Source organism: Lithobates pipiens, unplaced genomic scaffold, assembly GCF_037356315.1.
Source record: "Lithobates pipiens isolate NorthernLeopardFrog02 unplaced genomic scaffold, aLitPip1_a1.2 Scaffold_13, whole genome shotgun sequence".
Taxonomy (NCBI): domain Eukaryota; kingdom Metazoa; phylum Chordata; class Amphibia; order Anura; family Ranidae; genus Lithobates; species Lithobates pipiens.
Window position 1 is genome coordinate 351619124 of NW_027507718.1, and position 26783 is coordinate 351645906.

The 26783-nt window shown below is 41.9% G+C and overlaps 1 protein-coding gene across 1 annotated transcript in view; it reads left to right on the forward strand.

Moving 5' to 3' along the window:
• Nucleotides 1-26783, forward strand: part of RXFP1 (relaxin family peptide receptor 1) — a 523212-nt gene that overhangs the window by 354667 nt on the left and 141762 nt on the right. Inside the window, exon 7 of the mRNA XM_077477119.1 lies at nucleotides 225-296. Within this exon, the coding sequence (XP_077333245.1) occupies nucleotides 225-296 (72 nt within the window). The remainder of the gene's footprint in view (nucleotides 1-224; nucleotides 297-26783) is intronic.

Genomic DNA, 26783 nt, shown 5'->3' on the forward strand with positions numbered 1-26783 from the left:
CAGACATTTCCACTGTGTATGCATATATATATATATATATATATATATATATATATATATATATATATTTTTTTTTTTATAGTTTTTGTTTGTTAAAGTCAGTTTTGATAAGTTTGTAACCCAAAAATTAAATTTGAAAGCTATTTTATTTACATGATAAAATTACCCATACATTTCATATAAGGAAATTTCCCATATGATGTTTGTTGTTTGCTTCTTTTCAGCTATTTGAGCCATAATGCAATAAGCACCCTTAAACCTGGAGTGTTTCGAGATCTCCACAGGCTGGAATGGTTGTAAGTTTTATTTCAATGCACAGTTTGTACGTCCAAAGCTGTAATGTGTATCTTGTATGCCTTCCTGCTGTGTGTCCTTAAGATTGACTTGCATCAGTTTAAGGTCAGCTGAACAATGAACATCTATATATTACAGTGCAATCTCCTTGTTTCTGTAGAGCTCTATTCTTAACTCTTTGACAGAAGTAATATAAGACTACAATAACTAGCTGTTATTTTTTGTAACAAGAAACCTAGACATAGACAACAAGCACATATGCAATAGTTTTTTCTTCAAACTTCACATATCCAACCTGCCATTATCCCTCATTGGCAGAATAAACTTACTTAAAATGAAATTTCTTCCTGTTTTTCTATATGCTCTGAGGCACTCCCCAATTTGGATGCCCAAAGCCTTCTTCCAAAAATGTGACTCCATTATAACCCCCTTTCTGTGGAAATCTCACCCCCAGAATAAACAAATCTATACTCAAAAGGCCCTGGATAGAGAGTGGCCTAGCCTGTTTGGATCTTCAGAAATATTATTTTGCTGCACTACTGTCACACACCCATATTTGGCTAGCATCAGATGTGACCAATGCTGCTGTAGTCCTTTAGGCCACCCACCTCGGTTCTTACGAGTTGCTGAGTAATGCTTTATATAGGGGAGTTAGAGCCCCCTATCCTCTCACAATCTTCATAAAGGCGGTGATCAGGGCTTGGCAATTGTTGATCTGTAAACTACAAAGGAACCCTCACACTAGATCTCCAGACACCCCCTGTGGCTCAACCCACATTTACCAGAGTTTATGACTATCCCAGACCCAGGGTTCTGGGCTACTAGAGGTATCAAAAACCTGGAACATATCTGTTAGTGGCTCCCTTCTGACCTTTGATTCCTTCAAGGAGAAATTTGGGCTCGATTTCTACAAATCCGCCATGCCTTCGCTACCAAATTTGGTTCCACCCCGGTACTTCTCCGGTCCAACTTTGAATCCACATTAAGGGATACTCCTCTGGTCAAACCCACCTCTACCATTTACAAAACTTTATTGCCTTCAGTCCACTTTGGTCTGGATGACTTGCTCTCTAGGTGGCAGGGCGAGATCCCGGATCTGGATTCAGACCTGGATTCGGAAGACCGGGAGGACGCCTGGTAATATCCTTTCTTACAGCTCATCTCTGTCAGAAATCGGTTGATATAATTTAAACTGATTCATAGAATCTATTTGTCACCCCAAAGATTATACAAAATGAACCCAAATTCCTCCTCCAACTGTTGCAAGTGTGATATGGTAAATGCCGATTTCAATCATATGTTGTGGTCCTGTCCCAGAATCCAGTCCCTTTGGGCGAAGGTCACAACCTTCATTGAAACCTTGACCATGATTCATGTACCCCTGAATGTATCGATCTGTTTGATCTGTTTGCTTGGTCTGGAGGGCTCCTTGGCCCACCGCTGAGCAACCAGAAAACTAATAGGACTTCTATTATTCTATGCTATGAAGGCCCTACTCATTAAATGGAAACAAACGGACTTACCTACTTTGAAAACATGGACATCGCTGATCAACTCAGCGGTGACACTATACAAAGAGGCCTATCGCGCCAGATGCTGCTCAGCCAAGTTTGATAAAATATGGAGCGTATGGTTAGAATCAGACATCAGGATCACAACAAAATAGGCACTGTTCCCAATGATTGTCTACTTCAGCTAAAAGTCTTGTAGCAGTGAAGACCTACTTTTGCCATTATCTGAAGGTTCTCTTAAAGGTGCTATCCTCAACCTCAGCAGCTCCTCCCGATATGATCGCCTGAAATACAGGACACACTATCCTCCCCCTGTTCTCTCAATCTTAATGACACGAATAGTTTAAGTTATTGAAGTTTATAGATAAGTATAAATGTATAGGATTGTTTTATTGGTTGTTACCTCAGCCGGGGTATGCCCAGAGGCTGTTTTATGTAATTTTTTTGTTTTATATTTATGCAAATTCAATCAACAGAATAAAAATACAAATAAAAAAAAACTTCACATATCCCATTTACCCTATTTTAGCTTCACTAACTCATACTGTCCAATCATGAAAATACATGTCCACAATTGTCCACTCTCTCCCCATTCGGGGTTCCTCACATTTACCACTTTTATTCTAACTGCTCTTAACACCTTTACTGTAATCTCAAGTTGGCGAATGTCTGGCCTGCTAAAGTGCCAGCATCCAAAAAGCCTACCAAAAATATCCCTGGAGTCTGTAGAAGCAATCTGGGTAAATCAAATTCCTAGATGTATAACTGTACAAGACTATCATTTTATCAACATTTTTAAGCTGCATTGTGTGATTTCATTGTCATAGTAGTGGCTATGACCAGAAAAAAAGTGACAGCAAATGGAGGGCTAAAATAAAAAAATTGATAGATAGAGAGAACTAATTAGTTCTTCATCTCCTTGTTATCAGCATGGTTCAACAGCAATGGGGAGCTATTGACCACACTAGTTTACCAACAGGTCATGGAGCAGAAAGGGGACTGAGATTCCTCCATTTATTGACTGCATTGAATTTCTATATTGGATGAAGCAGTTCTACAATGTTTGCATGCATTAGCAGATATTCCATAATTACCCTGTCAACCAATTCTGTTATCCATTTGTTCAGTATCTCCATAAATAATTCCATGTGCCATTGACAGGTAATAGATTTCATACAGGTGTATCTAAACCCAAAAACAAAAATTGTAATATATTGGTGGCTGAATGTATCTTCTTTAACCATTATTTCCACCTGGTGGTCTTGCAAAATCTTCCTGTCACGCCATTATGTCTATGGAGGACTTTTAACTTTAAACATAAACTCTTTATCTCTATTATGTGGGGTTACACTTCCTGGCAAGATTAACAGGCATTGTCTGTACTTACTGAAAATGTTTTTTAGCATAAAAAAAATTTAAATGAATGCAGGAACCATACCTAAGAACTAATAATCTTCATTAAAATAACTTTGTGTTTGTGGGGTTAGAAATCATTTTATGATAATGTAAAAATAAATCTAGTTATTTGATGCTCAAGATGTACTTATTGATTCATTGGGTGCAGTCAAAACATTCATGCATTAACTGCACACACTATGTAGTCAGTTATTGTACAAAAACATTTTCTATGCACATTGTCCAGTCTATTCTCTAGCCAATAACTTTTGTTCATCTGTTTTATCTTTAATTCATTTCACAGTGGCCTAATCTGTTATCTGTTATGTTTTATATTGTTCATAATGGTCACTTTACACTCAATATCCAGGGAAAGCAACATACTGTGTTATCACATAGCAATCCTTTCTTACAGTCATCTGTGAAGTAAAAACAGGCTCATCCCCAATGAATAGGTGGAACAAGAACATAACCTATACAGACGTTAGTGCAATGTCGCACAATGCATCTTAACCATTCACAGGGCTAAAAAGAAGATAATTTACTCTTGTATGAACACATCAGTTGTTAAAATAGCAAGATGTGACACATATTTATCTTTTTTTCTATGTCAATGATATGTATTAAACTTCAAGTTAAGATACAAAAGAAAACTACATTTGTTGCATGTGTCAAAATCCTATAGTCTTATCCAGGGCTGTTTTTCTCAGAGAATAAGTGCAGGTACTCATACACAACCCCTACCCCTATTCCCCGGCTGGCAATGCGCATAATGCTGGGGTGGTCAGAACTCACACCTGCTTATCGCACAGGATAAAATGCACATTGTGCAGGGCTCAGGAGTGCATATCATGCAGCACACAGGGCTCAGTAGTGCACATTGTTCGTGGTTCAAGCTTAAGAGTGCATATCACGCAGGATGCAGAGCTCAAATGAGTAATGCACAGGGCATGGGCTCGGAAGTACATATCACACAAGCATCAGGAGTGCATATCACACATGGCACTGGGGTCAGTAGTGTATATTGTGCAGTGCTCAGGAGTGCATGTTGTACAGGGTGCAGAGCTAAGGAATTGTGTATCGCACAAAATGCAGGGCTCAGTATTTCATATTTTGCAGTGTTCAAAAAGCATATTACACAGAACACAAAGTTCAGGAATACACAGTGCTAAGGAGCGTGTATCACACAGGAAGCAGGCTCAGGAGCACAGGCTAAGGAGTGCATATTGCACAGGGTACAGGCAAATTGTCCAGTGCACAGGACTGCATATAGCACAGGGTACAAGGCTCAGGAGTACATATTATTACACAGTGCACAGAGCTAAGAGGTGCATATTGCACAGAGTGCTGTGCTCTGGATAGCATACCGTGGAGTGCTCAGGAGTGTATATCGCACAGAGTGCAGGGCTCAGGAGTGCATATTGTGCAGTGCTCATGGTGTGTAGTGCACCGTATGCAGGCTCAGGAGTGCATATATATTACAGGGCTCAGGAGTGGATAACACACAGGCCAGTGTACAATGAAAAATTACTTTTCCCCCCCAAACACCCCCAGTACAGAGCTTAACCCCCCCCCCAGTTAAGAATACTGCCCATCCCCCAAACATGCCTCCACCTTCCAAGTCCTCAGTTTCTTTGGATGCTAAAAATAAGCATTTCATTCCATAGAATGGAACTACCTCTGGACTGCAGTGGTGGCACTAGGGTTGGTGTCACCTGGTGCAGTAAAACATGGTGCCCCCCCCCCCCCGGGAATGGATTCAGCAGGGATGGAATCAGGGCAATGGATGGAACTGGGATGGGGTGGTGGAGGGAGTCGGGATGTGATCGGGGTAGATGGAGCTGGAATAGAATTGGGGGGATGGATGGAGACAGGATGGGATCAGGGGGATGGATGGAGCTTGGATGGGATGGAAGTGGTGGATGGAGCCAGGATGAGATCAGGGGGATGGATGGAGCCAGGATGGGATTAGGGGGAAGGATGGAGCTGGGATGGGATTGGGGGAGATGGATGGAGCTGGGATGGGATTGGGGGGACAGATGGAGCTAGGATGGGATGGGGTGGATGGAGCAGGGATGGGATGGGGTGTTGGATGGAGCAGGGATGGGATGGGGGTGGATGTAGCTGTAATGTGATGGGAGGTGGATGGAGCAGGGATGGGATCGGGGGGTGGATGGAGCAGAGGTGGGATGGGGGGTGGATGGAGCAGGGATAGGATCAAGGGAGGGATGGATGGAGCTGGGATGAGATGGGGTGGATGGAGCAGGGATGGGATCGGGGATGGATGGAGCCACGATGGGATGGGGAGGTGGATGGAGCTGGGATGGGATGGGGGTGGATGAGCAGGGATGGGATCGGAGGATGGATGGAGCAGGTATGGAATGGGGGTGGGTGGAGCTGGGATGGGAGGAGGGGGATGGATTGACATGGAGATTTTGCTATATGCTATGCGTAATCCATGTCTCTTGCACTATTAACCGGTTCCTGACCAGCGCACGCCGATGTATGTCGGCAGAATGGCACAGGCAGGCATATTGGCGTACAGGTATGTCCAATCTTCAATGCCGCCCTGCCATTGGGACCCCCGTGAGTCCAGTCGCGGGTCTCGCGGACTCGATCGCGCGGGCATACCCGTGATCGTCTCACGGGGTGGCTGAATGGAGGAAATGCCGTTGTAAACAGCCTTTCCCCATTCTGCCTAGCAACTAGTGACGCTGATCTCTGCTCCATGTGATTGGAGCAGAGATCAGTGTTCACTAAATGAAAGCCCAGCCCCCCCACAGTTAGTAACACACCCCTAGGAACACGTAACCCCTACACTGCCACCCCCTGGTTAACCCCTTCACTGCCAGTGTCATTTACACAGGAATCACTGCATTTATATAGCAGTGATTGCTGTATAAATGTGAATGGTCCCAAAAATGTGTCAAAAATGTCCGATGTGTCCGCCATAATGTCGCAGTCACAATAAAAATCGCTGATCGCCGCCATTACTAGTAAAAAAATAAATAATAAAAAATTATTAATAAAAATGCCATAAAACTATCCCTATTTTGTAAACGCTATAACTTTTGCGCATTTTGCCCAGAAGCCCAGCACGTTGCGCTTGATACTTACAAACTGGCAAATGTCCACATACACAGCGAACATGTCTCCAAGCCCATGAAAAGGTTTTCATACTGACAGTTTTACCGCTGGTCCCGATTCAACCCAAGTGTGCTCTGCTAGAGCACTCCTTGGTTAAATCAGACACAGGGAGACAGATGACAATCTATTAAACACACATAATAAAATTTCCACAACAGGCCCTCCTCTTTGTCATATGCTCCCATGTGTCCCTCTGTGAGTCTTGATATTCTTCTTATCAGTCCTTAAGTCCATAAAAAGGAAAACACAGCTTGACTTGTAGACTCTGTTCTTCATGAGGGATGACTTAGAGGAGGACATGAAGGCCAGTTGGTCTGGGATACTGTGTGTCTTGTACATGGGTTGGGCTTTGGAGCATCTCATCTCAGCAAGGAAGATGTGGTCATCTGCTCTGGCTTTGTTCACTCGTCCAATCAGGCAACAGTAGCACCCATCGCGGCATATAGAAGCAATAGAAACAAAAACAACATGAGTATATATACCCCTACTTCCTTCAACCATGATCTGCTGAAAAATAAAAAATCCCCAAAGATTCCAACCTTCACTAGCTATAGCTCTGGCTTTGCCATGCAGGGATCTAAGCCTTATCCATATGAGCTTGAACTTTGTCACTAGTATCCCCGATCCAGGTGCAACAATCTTTACCTATGAATTCACAGAAACCACCATTGGATGCCAACAGATATTCATGGGCCATCTTTTAATAGAAGGGTCTTGATCTGCCGTTATTCCTGTGGGAACTTCCTTGTAGCTTCAACAATTACATTAAACATCCCATCCACACTGGATGAGAAATTGTTCAATCGTTTCATAAGCTCAAGCCCCCACCATGTACAAGCAGGAAACCATGCCCAGACCTGGTCAAGGTTGGTGAACAATTCCCTTCTAGCAGTCCCTGCCATTCTTACCTTCCCTCACGGCATCAGATCCTCACGATCGGCCATGACATAAGGTGCTGGGATGAGTTTCATTCAGAGGCATGAACCTCTTGCATTAGGGGGAATTACCTTATAAGCTGTAGACCCACATAAATACCAAACTAAAGTTGAAGCACACTTGTGGGCTACCTAGCTGTCCTGATACCAAAACTGACAAGAACCAGAGCTATTGTTAAAACTATAACTAATTTTACCCTCTAGACAAGTGTCTGTTTGGAGTTATTACTAGTCTGTTAAAACTCTGCATACCAATATGAACATCATATATAGCATGTACCGCTGTCATCGCTGGGGTACTAAAAGCTTGGTGGAGATTCAGAGTAGACCCAGCAACTGGTCCTGTTCACCTTCTTAGCTAGTTGAAGAATACACTTTAAACAATAAGTTGGGATGTTTTTCATCCTTACCCATGCCAAAATATACTAAACTAAAAATATAAATAAACAAAGATACTCCTCGTCTTTTGGTGTAGTTGAGCAGCTTCTTGCAGTGGTTGGCTTGGATCCAGTTGTCTCATCCCTCAAGCTTCTTTACAATGACCCAGTCACCATCAGGGGTGGGAGCATCCTTCACCAGACTGCTACTTGTTGATTCAAATTCCATCAAAAGAAGACAGTCGTGGAACATGTCATCCTACTAGGTCACAAATTTGGCTAGAATTAGAGCGGTTAGTATTATTGGTTTGAAAATTGTTAATTTACCCCCCCCATTTTCTCCCTCATTACAAACTGGAGGAAGACACGCAGGGTTTAGAATGGTGCAGAAAAAACAATGAAACTGTGAAATAGCCTATAATACTTTTACCTTCTTAGGCGTGTATATATGCATGTGTACAGCTATCTACATACACCTGCTTTCTATGTACACACACTTTCAGAAATTCCTTGGACCCGAAAAGATACTTATAAAGGTTATTACTCTGTCCATCATATTTAACCTGCAAAGAATGCTAAACAATACAACATTTGTGTACATTGGTAATTTGTCACTGACATTCCTCAAAACCAACAACTACTAAACCCTCTGTAACCCTTACTTTCACTTTCCTACTAAAATACAACAGCTGAGACACGTAGGAGTGCTGTCGCGGTAGGTTCTAACATATTCATGTTACTACATACAAACAATGAGAAGACTAAAACATGAGACAAACATTTAGATACAAATGTGGGGGAGATATTTCATAGTTCCCAAAACAAAAATGAAAAAACAAAACAACCAGATTGAATGCTGCCTTCACTCTTTTAGCAATAGAAAAAATACAATGGGAAAAACACCAGAGCAGCTCCAAACCTTGTATGGGCCAGCCACACAACGTTCAAAAACAGGCATGCGAATTTTAATCACACAATTGTGTACTACACATCCATCAACCCACTCATCATTATGGATTTCTGAAGCCACAGTCAAGCTACTTCCAAGGTATTTTTATTCTGGGGTCTCATACCTCCAGACATCAAAAGTACCTTCCAAAGGAATACACCTTACTGTACCCTCTGACCATATATGCCAATCTTTAAGGGGTTTAATGGCCTTTGCCCCAAAACTAGACTTCATGTACTGTGCAACCGTCTGGGAAGCCTCGCATTCCTTGCCTTGCATGGACTGTTCATTACCCATGGCGATTCGAATGAGCTATCGTCTTACCCCTGCGTCCAGGGAAACCCATTTAGGAGAGCACTGCCTAGTGCCTTCTTTTACGGTGGATTGATGGACTAAAACCACTATCTGGTCCAGTCCCCCAACTAGAAACCATAACTGAGGCCTTATCACTCCCCACATTATGTCTCTACCCCTCACAGTGCAGGCATACACAAGCGCATTGCGCTGTACGACCGTACACTGCGTCGCCAGACTAAACTGCACAGCACACTTACGCCCGCTTTCTCTCCAGAACAATGTGGCTTCTCTCTGTACCTAGATATTCCAAAAATAATGAGTGCCTCCTGTTTACTCTCTACCCAAAACTGTATTACGGTATAAAAGTTCACAAAACAGCTGGAATGAAATTTAAAATTCAAAATGATTTCCATCATCCTTCTAAACACAAGTCCCCTTGTGTCAACGTGCTTGTTTCAAAAGACTCCAAGCTCCTCCTACCAGCATCCTGTTGGTACATCACTTCTTACAAAGAACTTCCTGTTGCATACCTGCAAAGAACTTCTTGTTGTCTGCTCAGTTCTAAAAAGCCACCTAACTGGTTTATTTACATATCAATGGACAGGAAGGGGGAGGGGGAGGGGAAGAGGAAGCCATGCTTCATCTAAGGGCTGAGAGAAAAAATATTGAGATTTAGTGATATATAGAGTATGTCTATGAATTCTGGATTTGATTTTTACCCCATTCCAATATAAATAGTTTAGATTGAAAGGATCTGTTTTAACTATGTTTACTGGACGAGTAAAAAATATAGTGTAGGCAGAATATTATTATTTTTTATAGAATAAAGGCATCCAAACCATGAAGGGAGTGATAATAACAACCTATTTAGTTCCCCTAAAAAATTTGGAACAAAGGCGGGTAGTTTAGGTGATAAACTGTATTAAAGGATGTGTCAATTGTATACCCAAACAGGAAAGAAAAAAGGATAACCATTTTTAAATTGGAAAAGTGGATATTAATGTTTTTGCAATCTGTAGTTCGGGTTCATGACTTGTGATTTAGAATCAGGTAGCTTGAATATTGAAATAGTAGATATTTTTGTGATCATTTCAATAAATGTGAGATAGAAATCAGAAGGGGAAGTGAGAAGCATCAATTGCTGTCAACCTCCTGGGAAAAAAATGTTATGTTAGAATTTTCATGTATGGCTGTAGCCAATGGTTCAGTGGCCTCAGGATGATTTAAAAGGACATTTAAAATTGTAATAAAACCAAGTCCATATTATTCTAAAGTGAAAAAGAAGTAGTCCCATGATTTAGAATCCAACGCTTTTTGTAGAACTACTTGGGATAAAAGCATGCCTCGTCTATTGGTTTCGAGTACAACCCTGGTTTGGTTGGATGCTTGGCTGTTAGGAACAAATCCAACCTTACCTTGGATGAATATACTGTCATATAAAAGTATTAATTCTATTAGCTTATATAATATCCCTCTTGATTACTGAAATATGATGGAAACTTAAGGGGTTTGATGAATCCTTTTTTTCTTTGGGAGAATGTATAAAAGCCACATTTTCTGTTGGATGAATGGAATGTCTATTTCTAATGCTATTCAAATGATCATAAATGAAGCTAGTGCATCTACAAATGTTTATATTACATGCCAGAGAATTAATTGAGTCCTGAGTTGGAAAGATTTAACTTGTTAATAGCTAATTCAATTTTTTCAACTGTAAATAGCCTATCAAGCATGGATTTATGAGAAGGAGATATGATTTTAATAATTTAGTGGGAACATTTTCTAGTTTTGAGTAAAGTCATGTGTAAAATGTCTGAATTTCTCCTGTAATGGGTGGTGTATTTTGAGTTAAAGTTCCTTAAGAAAGACTTAAAGTGGTTATAAAGCCTAAACATTTTTTTTCCTTAACGCATGCCTTGCATTTAGGTAAAAAAATGTTTAAGCATCAGTACCCCCCCCCCCCCCTTTTTACTTGCCTGAGCCCTCAGCCATTTTCTCCTGCTGCTGTCAATCAAAGTCAGTGATGATGTCAATGGATCCAGACAGTGAGGCTCAGGAGTGAGCCCGTACTAGTGCCAGGGATAAAAAAAAGCATTTACCACAGAGGTGCTTACAATGATCAGCCTTTATTTATTTCTGTTTAACCTTTATCCAAAGAGGAAAAAAATATTTGCTCTAACTGATTATAAATTGTGAGCTGATGTTTGGCTGATGAGTGGGGGCACTCTAATACAGGAGGTGTGTTACTGTGTTACTGGCCAGATCAGCAGGTGAAAGCAGGGGAAGAAAAAGGGGAAAGTTCTGAAAAAAAGAAAACCAATTCAGCCACAACATCTAATGACTGGCTGCAATATGTAGAATTTTTGGTTTTGGGTTTAATACCGCTTTAACTTCAAAAATTCTGTAATAATAGGTCTAGGATTGAGTTTTGAGCCAGACGTTTACCAAGTCTACCTCTCTGGGCATAAATCTTAGGTCTGTTCCTTCACAGATTTATTGCAATAGCTGTCAAATAAAGGTTCAAAGATGTTGTGACCTCTTCTATTTTAGGTCTAAGGGCTTTTAGCATGTTTTTGTGACTGATAAAGTGGTTGTAAAGGTAACAGATTTTTTATCTTAATACTTTCTCCATATTAAGGTAAAAAAAAACTTTCCATGTCAGCTATCCCCTGCTGATCACTGCAATTACTAGTAAAAATAAATACAAATTCTATAAAAATATCCCCTAGTTTGTAGACACTATAACTTTTGGGCAAACCAATCAATATAAGCTTATTGGGATTTTTTTTACCACAAATATGTAGCAGAATACATATTGGCCTAAACTGATGAAGAACTTTGATTTTTTTATTTTTTTTATTGGATATGTCTTATAACATAAAGTAGAACATATTTTCAAAATTTTAGGTCTTTTTGCTTATAGCACAAAAAATAAAAACTGCAGAGGTGACCAAATACCAACAGAAGAAACCTCTATTTGTGGGATAGGGCATTGCATGTAACATAGTGTCGTATAACAAAAATGGCCTGGTCATGAAGGGGGGTAAACCTTCTGGGGCTAAAGTGGTTAAAGCGGACCTCCACCCTGAAGTGGAAGTTCCGCTCATCTGATCCCTCCCCCCCTCCGGTGCCACAATCGGCACCTTTCAGGGAGGAGGGAGGTGCAGTTACCAGGTATCTGCACCCACTTCCGGGACAAGACTGCAGCAGACTGCCGCAGATGCCCCACCCCCGTTGTATTCTGGGAAACACACAGTTCCCAGGACACAGCAGGGACCAGTAGAGACGCGCAGCGCGACTCGCGCATGCGCAGTAGGGAACTGGGCAGTGAAGCCGCAATACTTCACTTCCCGATTCCCTGACAGAGGATGGTGGAGGGGGCAGGAGAGAGATGAACGATTGCTCATCATCTGCCGCCGACATCGCTGGACCCTGGGACAGGTAAGTGTCAATTTATTAAAAGTCAGCAGCTGCAATATTTGTAGCTGCTGGCTTTTAATATATTTTTTAAAAGGTGCAGTTCCTCTTTAAGTAATGATTTTAGTTCAGTTTCTTTCTGTTGACTGGGTAATTTTTTTTTTTTTTATTGCTCCGGAGACCAATTATATTATTTTAACACCAATAGTTGGTTCATGGGCTGCCCAATTAGTACCATATGAGATATCTTCTGGATAAATACTTTGAAAGAATGTAAAATTTTCAAGTGCAATATATGAAGAGAATCATTTTCAAGTAAGGGTTCCAGGATTCCAATGCCAGCGAAAATTAGATGGCTTCATCCATAAATTAGAACTGAGAAGTTGTACTGGTTGGTGGCCCCACCATGACACTGACAAAAGATTAGCTTAGAAACAAAGGGAAGAAGTGATGAATAAATATATATATGGTCTATATGTGAATTACTTTTGTGGACATGTGGGAAGAGTAATGTCTTGTATAAGGTTTAAGATCACTCCATGCATTGATAATGTCATATTGGGATAATAGAAAAGCCAATTTATGGTCTTGTTTTGAAGGCTGTTTCATTATAAGTTGATGAGGTTCTGATTTATCTAAATATGGATCAAAAGTTAAATTAAAGTAGTCTCCTCTGATAATTAGGCCTGCTGCTTGAGGAAGTAAAAAAATAAATAATTGAATGGAAAAATTCTATTTGTTTAGTGATATGAAATTAGGAAAATTGTATGATTGTGAATAGTTCCAATGGCCATTACAAAATGTCCACTATTATCCTTTAGAATATTTTGAGGCATAAAATGGACTTTTATAGACATACAAATTGTAACTCTTTTTTTCTTGGGGCTGTTAGACAAATAGAAGTTAAAATAATTATGGTGGAGGTAAGATGCAGTTATTTGGGAGAAATGTGATTGTGAAGTAATTGATGTTTACTTGGCATGAAGCTATAATATCTGAAAGTTATTTTATTGGGGGAATTAAGACCTTGTGTATTATAGATTAAAACATTTTGTAAACTTCCGCAGTGGTGTCACACAAAAGTAAAAAAAAAAAGTAAAAGAAAAATAAGATGATACGCAACAAAATTGGTAGAAAATAAAGCACAATACCCCAAGAAATAAAAGGAGGAAAATGAGAATTGTGGATAAGAAAAGAGTACAAAGGGTTGGAGAATGTTAGGCAAAAACATAATGCAAAAATAATATTTATATGATACACAATGGTTGGAGAATGTGGGGGAAAAAATAATGCAAATAGTGAATAAGGAGAGGAAAATAGTAAATATAATTATACACAAGTAAATATAACATACTACGGATAATGCTTACTGGACAAAATGGCTGAATCACCAAATGTGGAGTAATTATTATTGACTATGAAAATAAGTCTACTTTGGGAGCATTTTTTCCCAGGCTGCACTATCATGGCTTAAAGCGGAGGTCCACCCTAAGGTGGACCTTCCGCTCATTGGAATCCTCCCCCCTCCGGCGCCACAATTGGCACCTTTCAGGGGGGAGGGGGGTGCAGGTACCTGTACAGTACAGGTATCTGCACCCACTTCCTGGATAGCTCTCTGCGGAAAGGGGTTACGCCCCTTTCCGAAAGTTCCCCGCTGCCTGCTGGGAAACACACAGATCCCAGAGGCAGCGGGTCCATCCTCATTGCGCAGCGCGACTCGCGCATGCGCAGTAGGGAACCGGGAAATGAAGCCGAAAGGCTCCACTTCCTGATTCCCATACCCAAGATGGCGGCGGCAGCACCCGAGAGACGATCGAGAGATCGGCTTCGGGTGCCGACATCGCGGGCGCGCTGGACAGGTAAGTGTCACTATTTTAAAAGTCAGCAGCTGCAGTATTTGTAGCTGCTGGCTTTTAAAAAAAAAAAAACGCGCACTCCCGGCGGACTCCCGCTTTAAGATATGTCTCCTGTAAATATCTTACAAATGTAATACTTTTTAGCAGTAAATGGATCATATGTAATAAATATTACTCTTATTAAGTTACACATTATAACATAACTATTAAATAACACTGCTGGTAGGCAAAATGGCAAAAGAAAGAATAACCATCAAGATATAAGCCAATGAAAAAGACGTCCCCCCATATATATGAAGAGATCAGTATCTGATGTGGAGACTAACCATTGGAAATAGGATTTATCATAGGTTAGAAAGGTCCAAGCAAAGTTCTACCGTGTTTCCCCAAAAATAAGACCGGGTCTTATATTAATTTTGACTACAAAAAAACACACTAGGGCTTATTTTCAGGGGATGTCTTATTTATTTACAGTATGTACAAAAATTTACCTTCCCATGTCAGCATAGGAGATAGCATTGTGAAATTCTGTAATCCCAAAAATAAACCTTAGTTAAAAACCTTGTAAAATCATGTCATCTGTTCTGTAAAACGATTATATAATGTGCAGTGTGTATCCTTGTGTAACTTTATTGTGGAAAATACTTTATTTACAGCACAGTTGGGCGTTCACGTGACCCGCTGGAGCTCCTCTTCCCCGCTCAGAAATACTGCAGAGGGAGAGGCCAAGATCCCCACTGATGTCAGCCGGCTCCGAGCACTGCTGATATCAGCCAGGAGGAGAAGAGAAGAGCTCCGGCGGGTCACGTGAGCACCCAGTGGTGCAGTAAATTAGGTGTTTTCCACAATAAAGTTACATAAGAAGACATTATATAATCTTTTTACAGAACAAATTACATGATTTTACAAGGACTTTAATTAGGGTTTATTTTCGGGGTAGGACTTATATTGCAGCCATCCCAAAAACTCATGCTAGGTCTTATTTTCAAGGAAGGGCTTATTTTTGGGGAAACAAGGTAGAAGATTAATGAGGTTGAAGAAATGCATCTGGATAAATGAGAGTTGCAATTTCCAAAACAAGAAGACAATTAGTAAGGTTTATATTGATAATTGGAAAATTGGTAAGGTTTACATTTTGAAATTAGTAATTACTGGAATCACAAGTCATAAAGAAATGATAAAGTTCCATGAGATTCAGAACCAAACAGAAGAAAAATGATCACGTCCATCTTCCTTTAAAGATAAATCTGATCGTTCTCTGTTTTATAGGCCTAGCCAAACGAAAAGATTTTTTCTTCTTGAAAGTTTGAAAGAGTGAGACTTGCCTTTATACATGAAAAGGAGACAAAGAGGAAAAGTTCAGCTGTATTTTATATGATGATTTAGGTGGATAAGAAGAGGTTTTAACAATCACACAATAAAATATATATCTTTTAAAATGTCATGTTGGGTTTACAGCCACTGCCATTGTATTGCATTGTATGGCTAATAAACTCAGCAGTGACTTCGCAGTTACAATTTTTACCTTGCAGCACTGGGGTCCTCAATTTGAATACTGGCCAGGACACTACTCGCATAAAGTTTCCTTATTATGCCTGTGCTTGTGTAGGTTTCCTGTTTCCTTCTGTACTCCAAAGATATTCTGATAGGTTAACTGGCCCTGTGTATGTATGTACAGTATACATTTGAGATAGGAACCTTAGATTGTAAACCCCTTGATTGCCCCACTGCAATGTTTTTTTTTTTCCATCCTGGAGTTGGGCTTTAGGTGTTGCATGATGAATATAGGCAATAAAGTCAAGGCAACGCTTTGAAGCACAAATTATTTTGTTGATATTATACAAGAAAAAAATGAATAAAGTCCAGGAATATAATTTTTACAAGCCATTAGAAGTTCTAGCACTTCTGTGAACAACTATTTAAAAAGCATATTCTTTTGTGCTGAGCCAAAAAAAATTGGGCTTAACAAAGATACAACTTTATAGCTGCTGTATCTAGAAAATTCAGACTTTCATTGAAATTTTTATAGTTAAATGTTTATCCATGTAAACTGACAAATACTGTATACTCAACCTGTATTTGATAATTGCTATGATGTCATATTGTCATCTGTTATAATCTTTCAATAAATTTTGATTGTGGAAAAAAAAAAAAAGTTTAAATAATAAATCATATGACACCTATGCTGTGGATCACCTATTCAATGTTTGCATATTTGTATTTAAAAGCGTATAAACACATTTTGTAACCTGCTTTGAAGTGTCTTGACAATGAGCTCCAATGATTTTGGTGAATTATACATGTGCCAATCAATGCTCGGTAACTGATTATGATTTTTTTTAAAGCACTTTGCTTGCAACAGTACAGTTCACATGCTTTTTTGGCACACTGTTGAACTAAAGCGGCTGTATTTAAGCATGGCCTTATGTTAGAATATAATCAAATGTTGTGTGCTTAGCTTGTCACGACAAGCATAAAAATGTCAGCATTTGTATCCTGCAGTTTATCATAGTTGGACATCAGGATAGTCTTCTCAACCTATATTTATCAGGTTTGGGAGTTAAATATTATCTGTAGCTTAACCACTTGCCGACCAGCTGCCGCCAGTATATGGCGGCAGGGGGGCTCTGTTGCGTGATTCGCCATACCGATACTGTGGTTTGTTTAAGAGATATAGCTAGTGTTAACACCTTCCCTGCCAGTGTCATTTATACAGTATTCAGTGCATTTCTATAGCACTAATCGCTGTATAAATGTTACTGGCCCCAATAAAGCGTCAAAGGTTTCCGATCTGTCTACCACAATGTTGCAGTCCCGCTAAAAATCACTGATCACTGCTAACTGCTAGTAAAAAAATAATAATAATTATAAAAATGCCATAAATATAGCCCCTTTTTGTAGATGCTATAACTTTTGCGCAAACAATATATGCTTATTGCAATTTTTTTTTACCAAAGATATGTAGTAGAATACATATTGGCCTAAACTGATGAAGAAATTAATTTTTTTAACATTTTTTTTATATTTATTATAGCAAAAAGTTAAAAATTGGCAGCCTTTTTTGTTTATAGTGCAAAAAAAATTAAAACCGCAGCAGTGATTAAATACCACCAAAAGAAAACTCTATCTGTGGGAAAAAGGGACATCAATGGCACGTTGATATATAACACCATAAGGCACATAAAAGCCAAAAGGAGGAAGGAGGCGTGGTCTCGACATGCGACGGTGAAGATGCTTCCTTCCCGAGCTCCGGCACTGACCCCACAATAATAGCACTTATTTATCGCATAAGCACACATACTTCACCGGAGAGGATGGGTAAGAGAACCGACAAGTCTCTGCTGAAGAAAGGCGCATCCGATGGCTAAATAAAAACGTTCCTGGCCGACCCAGAAGACTTGGCGGATCTGGATGGACTAGGCCGCTCTCCACGAGGTGCGAGCTCTGGTGCGAGCTCTGGTGCGGGCTCCACCCCCACCATAGGCCGGAGCCCAGACATCGCTCTCGTGCCTCATTTGCCGGCTCCAAGGAAGAGGGGAGCATGTCCAGACATTCCGAAGTGGTGGCCCTGGTGGGCGGACTCCCCACTAAGTCGGAGCTGGCGTCTATGCTACTGGGACTCGAACGGTCCATTAAAAAGGAGGTCTCTGCAGTCAAAGCGGACCTTTCACGAGTTCTGGACCGGGTGGAGGAGATGGAGCAGCGGTTGGATAGACACGTGACTGCCATCAGGTCTCTGCAGGCATCACCTGCTCACTCGCCATTGCCCACAGGATGGCCCTCTACAAGATCGAAGACCAAGAAGACCATAACAGACGGAATAACATTTGTATCCGGGGCTCTCGGAGGCGACGGGAGACGAGGATCTCCTTCCATCGGTGCGGGGCATCTTTAACGGGCTATTAGGACTGGCGGCGGATCATCCCCTGAAAATAGATTGCGTGCACAGGGCTCTACGCCCGTGTAACTTTACAGCAGAAACCCCATGCGATGTGATATTCAGGGTTCATTATTTTGAAGAGAAAGAGCTAATCATGAAGAAAACCAGAGATGCGACCACTTTGGACTTTGATGGTGCAACACTCTCTTTTTTCCGTGATCTGGCTAGAGAGACACTGGAGCGCCACATGGCTCTGCAACCTCTGACTGAAAAGCTGCACGCAGCTTCCATCAACTATCGATGGGGATTCCCAGCTGCACTGATTGCACAAAGAGATGGGAAGACGGCAGTCCTCAGGTTCCCAGAAGGTCTGGAAACATTTTGCATGGATGTCAACATCTCCCCACCGGAACTCCCTGGCTGGCAAGACGCCATTCCGCCTCTCCCCAACAATTCAGAACCAAGATGGCAGAAGGTGGACTGTAAACACCACACCTCGGCTTCTAGTTCACCAACCACCCAGGGTTAATGGCTGCACTGGATGGTCTAAACTTGTTCATCCTCTCAACTATACCGGTTTGATGTACCTGCTTCCCTTGGTCCGCAAGTGTATGACTCCCTTTGCCATAATACCCTACCTTGCTACCTTTGTGCCACATACGGGGGACTTGTTAAGTTGCCTACCTTCAAGTAGGATGTCATTGGCATTTAAATGAGAGATCCTATTTGGGGTTGGTACCCCCAGTTCCAGGCACAATGTGTGTTCATGCGAGCTCTCTTGCATGGTGAGAAGCATCTGCGGGCGCGCTCCTGTGATACAGCCGGTGGCTATAGCCACTCGCTGTATCACATGGCCCCGCCCTCCGGCGCTCCGCGTCAGTGGATGTAATTGACAGCAGCACGAGCCAATGGCTGCGCTGCTTTCCATCCATCCACTCCAGCCAATCAGCGGCCAGGCTGAACGGTGGAAAGGACGTCGAGGGACGAGCACGGGACTTTCGAGGGGTCAGGTAAGTAAAACGGGAGGGGGCTTGGGGTGCAGGCACTGTCAGCTGTTTTTTCACCTTAATGCATAGAATGCATTAAGGTGAAAAAACATTTACCTGTACAACCCCTTTAAGTTCTGAAAATTGATGTTGGGTGTTCTTAGTCTTATTGTTCAACATATAGGCCAAGTGCTATAGTATAACTGTGACCTTATGTTTCTTTTTTTTTGTTTGGGGTGGGAGCCGGGGCTGTGGACTGCGGGTTCCACCATGTTAGGTGATAGTTTCCCAATGGCCACCCCCTCTCACCCCCTCCAAGGGGGATGTCGCGTGGTCTCCTGCCCTCGCGTCCCTGCCACTTTTCGGGTGGTGGATGCGGGGGTGGTGGCCCGCGCGACTGTCCCCTCACTGCACCGCAGACAAATGCATGCACATGCTGGCCATGAATCAAGATGGTCTGCGAAATACATGCTACAAGATGTTACTTGTAGGTTTTCCTCCCTCTTCCTATATTTCTCTTCTCCCCCTCTCTTCTTTCCCCTCTTCCTTCCCTGCTTCCCACCTCCCCTGCCTCAGGTCCTACTTCTTGCGAACTTTCATATGTTGACCCCCTCTGTGGATCCCCATGGCTGCTGTGAATTTAATCTCACTAAATGTGAGGGGCCTCCACGCGCCAGGTAAACGACATAACTTATACCGAGAACTGGGTCGCCTGCGGGGGACGTTGTCTTCCTGCAGGAGACCCACCTTACACATATCACTTCTGTAAAGCTATCCTCCCTGCAGTACCCTAAATGGTACTATAGTCTATCGGATGTTCACAAAGCTAAAGGGGTGGCCATTGGGTTCCACAGGGGAACCTCATTTAATTTGGAATCTATGATGAGTGACCCTAATGGACGTTTTCTGTTCCTTAAGGGCAGCCTGGGTGGAATGCTTTGCACATTGGCGAACCCTATATGCCCCTAATCGAGACCAAGCTACCTTCATTGCGGCCACTCTTAAAAAACTGAGGGACTTTGCCTGTGGATGCATTCTCCTCGCAGGAGACTTTAATACCCCTCTGGAGCCAAGCCTTGACATATTTCAAGGAAAATCCTGTATTCCTCATAAACGGTTCCTATACATACGTAAACGCTTATTTGACGCCCAGCTGATGGACGTATGGAGCATAATGCATCCACAGACGAGAGATTATACTCACTTCTCCGGGGTCCACCAATCTTACTCTAGAATCAATCTTTTCTAGAACCTTTTCTTTCAATGATCAGACACAACCCTAATATTCAAGGAATCACAGTAGGTAATTCGGAGCACAAATATGCAGCTATGCGGATGACATATTGTTCTACATACAACAACCCCTGATTTTTCCCTAACTTGATGCTAGCTTTCTCACAATTTAGTGACATATCCAACTTTAAAATGAATATGACCAAATTGGAAATTTTAAATATCTCAGTCCCTGGAAAGACAGTAGCCCTCCTTAAAGACTCTTTGCCATGTAGTTGGCAAAAAAGTAAAATGAAATATCTAGGCGTGTATCTTACCTCTAAACCAACGTCACTCTTTCGTGCAAATTTCCTGCCCCTTCTTAACGCAATTAGAGTAGATTTACAAAGGTGGTCCCAGGTGGCACACTCTTTGTTAGGAAGGATCAGTGTGAAGATGAAGATTCTACCCAGGCTGCTATTCCTACATCAGATGCTGCCGTTTGGTATTCCTGCTGGCTTCTTCACATTAATTGACTCATTGATTGGTAGATATGTTTGGAACAGAAGACTTCCTAGGTTGTCTCGAGTTCTCCTTGCCAGACCTAAATGACAAGGGGGCTTGGCCTTACCCAACATTAAGCAGTATTTTTTGGCTATAGCTATGAATAGAATATCGGACTAGGAGTACCATAAATATTCTAAAATAAGGGTTAACCTTGAATTGTTGCTCAGTGGAACAGATCTCTTCACCCAAATATGGATTCCTAAGAGACATAGAACGTTGGCTCTTATCACCTCACCACTTACACATTCGACTCTAATGGTTTGGGACTCTTTGTGTAAGAAACACAACTGGCAACATAACTCCCCTATTATGCCATTGACTGGCCATAACTACTTCCCCCCTGGAAACATAGCCCCCAGAATACAAGCCTGGAAACTGGGCCCTATTCCTCTTTTGCATCAATTCACAACCCAGGCAGGTATTGTGCCCCTGTCTCAATTACTATCCAGTTCAGCGGCAACACCCATGGACCATTGGACATACCGTCAGTTGGCAGCCTTTGTTCACTCTCTCCTGAAACCGCTTCACTCTACATCCGAATTAACACCTATCGAATCTGCCTTTTCGGAAGATCAGCTGGTTGAGAGACCAATATCCTTTTTCTACCAGGCCCTACAGTCTCTATCCATCACAGGGCATCCCACTTTCCTGGCCAATTGGGAAAAGGACTTTCATAAGGATCTGACAGAGGCACAGAAGTCTACTATTTTGTCAATGGCCCACATCTCTTCCATGGCCTCTAAAACGGTGGAAGTGAACTATAAACTGCTGATGAGATGGCATTACACGACAGTGGCACTATACAAGACGTTTCCACAAACATCACCCCTATGCTGGCGTGGATGTGGGAAACAAGCCACACATGCTCACATCTGTTGTTTTTGCCCACTCATCCGACCCTATTGGCTAGCCATCTTACACTGGGTAAAAGAGATCCTTCTAGATCTAGAGTAAAAGGTACTTCTACATTGTACAAGTTCACCAGCAGGAACTTATAAAAAATCAATAACACCACATTTGCTTAATCCCACGTTACTGGAAACAAACAACCATACCCTCATTATGCCAATGGTTGTCAGAAGTAGACCATGCATATCACATGGAAGATCTCACTTACTCCCTTCAGAATAAGTCAGACCTGGTAAAGAAGATATGGTCCTGCTGGTTCGCCTTTAAATGTACATCTGCATATACAGATATTATGTCTCAAACTGGGTGAGCTATGGTTCTTGTGACACCCTTAACGAACTAAGATTGGACCGAGGCAGTTCTTAACTCCCTCCCCCCCTCTCCCTCCCGAAGCTTAACCTCATCTCTTTCCTTCCTTTTCTTTCTCTCTTTCCTACCCCCCCCCCCCCCCCACTTGATCTCTATTCTGTGGATTTTACAAAGGTTAAATGTTTTTGCGAGAGACCACATAGTGGAACCTTTGTTGACTGAACTTCACGTTGGCGAACAGCCTTAACTTTCCTGATCCTATAATGGAATTCTTAACAGATAGCTATTGTTATGCCAATAGTGAGTATGTTCTCCACGCCTTGTGAACCGACAGCTGTTATATATATATATCTCTCTCTATATGTTCTGTATACTATATTCTGTTTTTTCTTTTTCAATAAAAACAAATGAAACAAAAAAAGCCAAAAGTACGTCTCGCAATTTGCTGGCAGGGGTGTAAGGCACTTGGAACCATGGCCCGACAGTGGCAGGAGCTAGAAAGTCCCACAATAAGGAGTTGGTGCAGTAAAATAAGTGAAACCTATAATTTGGAATACTTAAGTTTCAGCGGAGAGGATGGAATGGAAGGTTTTGTAGAGGAGTGGAGAGTCTGGTCCGAGTTTAAGCAGACAATTAGATTTGCTGAAATGATGGGTAAATAGTGGGCAAAAGGTTTGGAGATTTGGGAGATGCAGGGTAGGGGGAGGCCAGCAAAGAATAGGTCAGAGGGAGGGGTAGGGAGGTGGAAGAGGTGGGGGGAAGGGGGAGGAAAATTATTTTTGTATTTAATGTGTATGGTTTTAAGTGACAATGTTGGCGAGAATTGCATCTCGGTTTTTGTATAGTTTGATTTAACCATTTGACCACTGGGCATGTAAACACCCTTCCTAACCAGACCAATTTTCAGTTTTCGTTGCTCTCACACTTTGAATGACAATTACTCAGTCATGCAACACTGTACCCATAGTTTCACACAAATAGAGCTTTCTTTTGGTGGTAATTTAATTCGCTGGGTTTTTTATTTTTTGCGCTATTAATCAAAAAAGACTGAAAATTCGATAAAAAAAAAATTCTTTGTTTCTTTTAAAATTTATTGCAGAGTATTTGCGAGTATTTGCGAGTATTGGCAGAGTATTGGCAGATTATTGCAGAGTATTGCAGTTTTTCAGAGTATTGGCAGAGTATTGCAGTGTTGCAGAGTATTGCACAGTGTTGCAGAATATTGGCAGAGTATTGCAGTGTTGCACAGTATTGGTAGATTATTGGCAGAGTATTGCACAGTGTTGCAGAGTATTGGTAGAGTATTGCACAGTATTGGCAGAGTATTGCACAGTATGGGGAGAGTATTGGCACAGAGCAGCACTGTGGGCACTTCACATCCAGCCCACAGTGCTGCTGCCATCTCTCCCCCTCTCCCCGATCGGTACAGTGAGGGGAGGGAGGAATCAGTGTCATGATGTGACCCTGGTTTGTTTACAAGTGATCACCAGCCGTTTACCGTGATCCGTGATGCAGAAGACCCGGCGGTCATGGATGTTCCTGGGTGTGCACCACAGAGGGCACGTGGGAGCAAGATTCTGGGAGGACGTCCATGGACGCCCTCCCAGAATAAGCCGACCGCGCTGTAGCCGTCTTTCGGCTATGGCCCGGTCGGCATAGAAAACTAATAAAGGAATGGAAATAAAATAAAAAATTCAGAGATGATGCTTTTATAGTAGACTGATATTACTGCCACCATTACGCTAAGCTAATCCACATATTCCATTAAATGGAGGGTCAATGTTTTCAGACTCATTATCATCTGATTTAGCTATATTGTTGTATGATTGCAGTGCTGCTCAGTAGTGTATTATAGCTTCTCAGTAATAAGTCAGGTTAAAAAATCTAATTGTAACAAAGTTCCCCTTGAGATAAAATGGCATACAAAATGTCTTATAAACTTGATAATGTCAATTCAGTCTCTCAGGCTTTATTTGTTTAGGAGAGATTACCTTGCATTGACAAATTAGTCTTGTATTCCCAGTATGCATGCAAATAAACTTAAACTTCTGAATTGACTGAGCATTTACATTTGCTTGTTGAAATTGGAATCCTCTTGCCAAATGACTTTTTATTTCTTTTGCTTATTTATCACATTTACAATTAAAAATCCAGATCGGAATGATAATACAAAATTGACAGACTTTCTTCAGTTATTGGATTGATTTAGTTACTTTCAATCCAACGTACGAGTATGACAGTATTAAACAGAGAAAGCAACTCATTTTCCAAATCCATAGTACTTGCATAGACTTGAGATATTTAACAGGTCTTTATAAGTTATTTTGAAAAGAATATTTTAGTTGAATTAGGTTGGATTAAACTACACAATTTACCAAACGTATTGGGATGCCTGCCTATACACGAACATGAACTTTAATGGCATCCCAGTCTTAGTCGGTAGGGTTCAATATTGAGTTCTGTGAAGGCTATCCATTAGGGATGAGCTCGGTGTTCGACTCGAACATCAGCCGTTCGTCTGTTCAGTGAATTCAGAACTTTGTGGACCATCCGCACCAAATTCGTGTGGTACGAATGGCCCACAATGCACTACGCCATCGCAGTGCATTGCTGGCTCATGCTTGGCCAATCACAGCGCCGGCAGCAAGGAGAGCCATAATTGGCCACAGGCAGGATGCCTGTGGGCAATTATAGCTCAGGGGGTTTAGTACACACCCCACACTAAATAAGGCCGCCACCTCGACGGCCTTGTGTAGTGTGTTCCGGCGTGCAGGGAAAGAGCAAGATAGGCAGGGACAGTGTTCTTTTCTCAGGCATCTGCAGGAGTTAAAGTGGGTGTTGTGTGCCTCCAGCACAGTATACACCTGTATCTACCCCTTTTTGCTGGTGTTCTCTAATACAGGCATCTGCAGGAGTTAGTGGGTGCTGTGTGCCTCCAGCACAGTATACACCTGTATCTACCCTTTATTGCTGGTGTTCTCTAATACAGGCATCTGCAGGAGTTAAAGTGGGTGTTGTATGCCTCCAGCACAGTATACACCTGTATCTACTTTTAATTGCTGGTGTTCTCTAATACAGGCATCTGCAGGAGTTAAAGTGGGTGTTGTGTGTCTCCAGCACAGTATACACCAGAAGATACCCCTTATTGCTGATGTTGTCTGTTGCATATCTTGCATATTAGCCTTTAAAATTAGCACTTTTGATTTTGAACATTCGAGTCCCATAGACTTTAATAGGGTTCTAAAGTTCGTACAAATTTTTTGTCCGTTCCAAGGTTCTGGCGCAAACTGAACTGGGGGGTGTTCGGCTCATCCCTACTGTCCACAAGGTTTAGAAGTTTGTCTCTGGGAATGTTTGACCATTCATTCAGAAGTGCATTTGTGAGGTCAGGCAGTGATGTGGACAATAAGGCCTGGCTTACAGTCTCCACTCTAATTTATCCCAAAGGTGTTCTATCGGGCAAAGGTCAGAAATCTGTACAGGCCAGTCAAGTTTCTCCACCCAAAACTTGCTCATCCATGTCTTACAGCATAAGAAAAACATGATATGAGGGATATTGGTTCTGCACACCTCAAACAAATACAATACAGGAAAGGTTTCCCGGGGGGGGGGAGGGTGTGTGGGTTCCAGCGAAGTTAATAATATCAAAGAATGAATAAATTAAAAAAGATTCTTTATTGAAAGTTAGCATTGACATAGACATGTAACAGGTAAAAATATGAGCTCTGGTGAGGGGATATGATATCATCCCAAATACAAAAAGTGCAAACACAAGATTGCACACAACATCACATATTAGAAGATCTGTAGTACAAAATTACCAACTCGTTTTGACCTACATGGTCACGGTCTTCCTCAGGGGATAGGTTTGCTGTTTAGAAAATGATTATTTAACATTTCAAATATCAACAAGTAGCAAAGGAACAGTTTCTTTTTTTTTTTTTTAAACATAAAGTATAGTTACCAATTGAGGGTGTGAATGGTTAAATCTCCTAACCAGAATTCCTTTAAAAATCAATCAGATGATCTCCAACCAATGGCCAAGGTTGTCGGGAAAAGGCCCTTGTCCTCATCAACATGGGGACAAGGTGCTTTGGGGCGGGGGGGCCGCAGGGCCCCCCTTCCCCAAAGCACCCCCCATGTTGAGGGCAGGAAGCCTGGTACGGCTCAGGAGGGGGGGCGCTCGCTCATCCCCACCCCCTTTCCTGACCGGCCGGGCTGCGTGCTCATATAAGGGTCTGCTATGGACTTTGGGAGGACAACCCATGCCGTTTTTTCGGCGTAGGGCACCACCCATGCCGTTTTTCCGGCGTAGGGCTTCCCCTTTAAATTCATACCAGGTGGAGGGGGTAGGCGAGGTGTCTATCTCACCAATGGAGGCGGCGACATTGACTTCCTTTGGTAGTCCCGGCTACCTGGAGCCACGTTCAAAATGAATGAACTTTTCTCCATGTGTGGGCAAGTCCGTTCATTTCAAAAGTCCGGCGGGTTGTCTGTCGGACCTAGCCCGCTGGAAAAGTCTGGTCGTGTGTGGGCAGGTCCGCTCGTTCGGAAAGTTCGGCAGACCTCAGCTGCAAAGTCCGGCAGTTTATCGTGTGTACGCCGCATTAATGTGGACTTTAGTATCTCAATACTCTATATGTATAAAATCTAAATTTGCTTAGATTTACCTTAATGATGATGTAGATAGATAACGCTAACAGGGGTGTATTAATCAATGCCAAACTATGGCTTGCACAGGA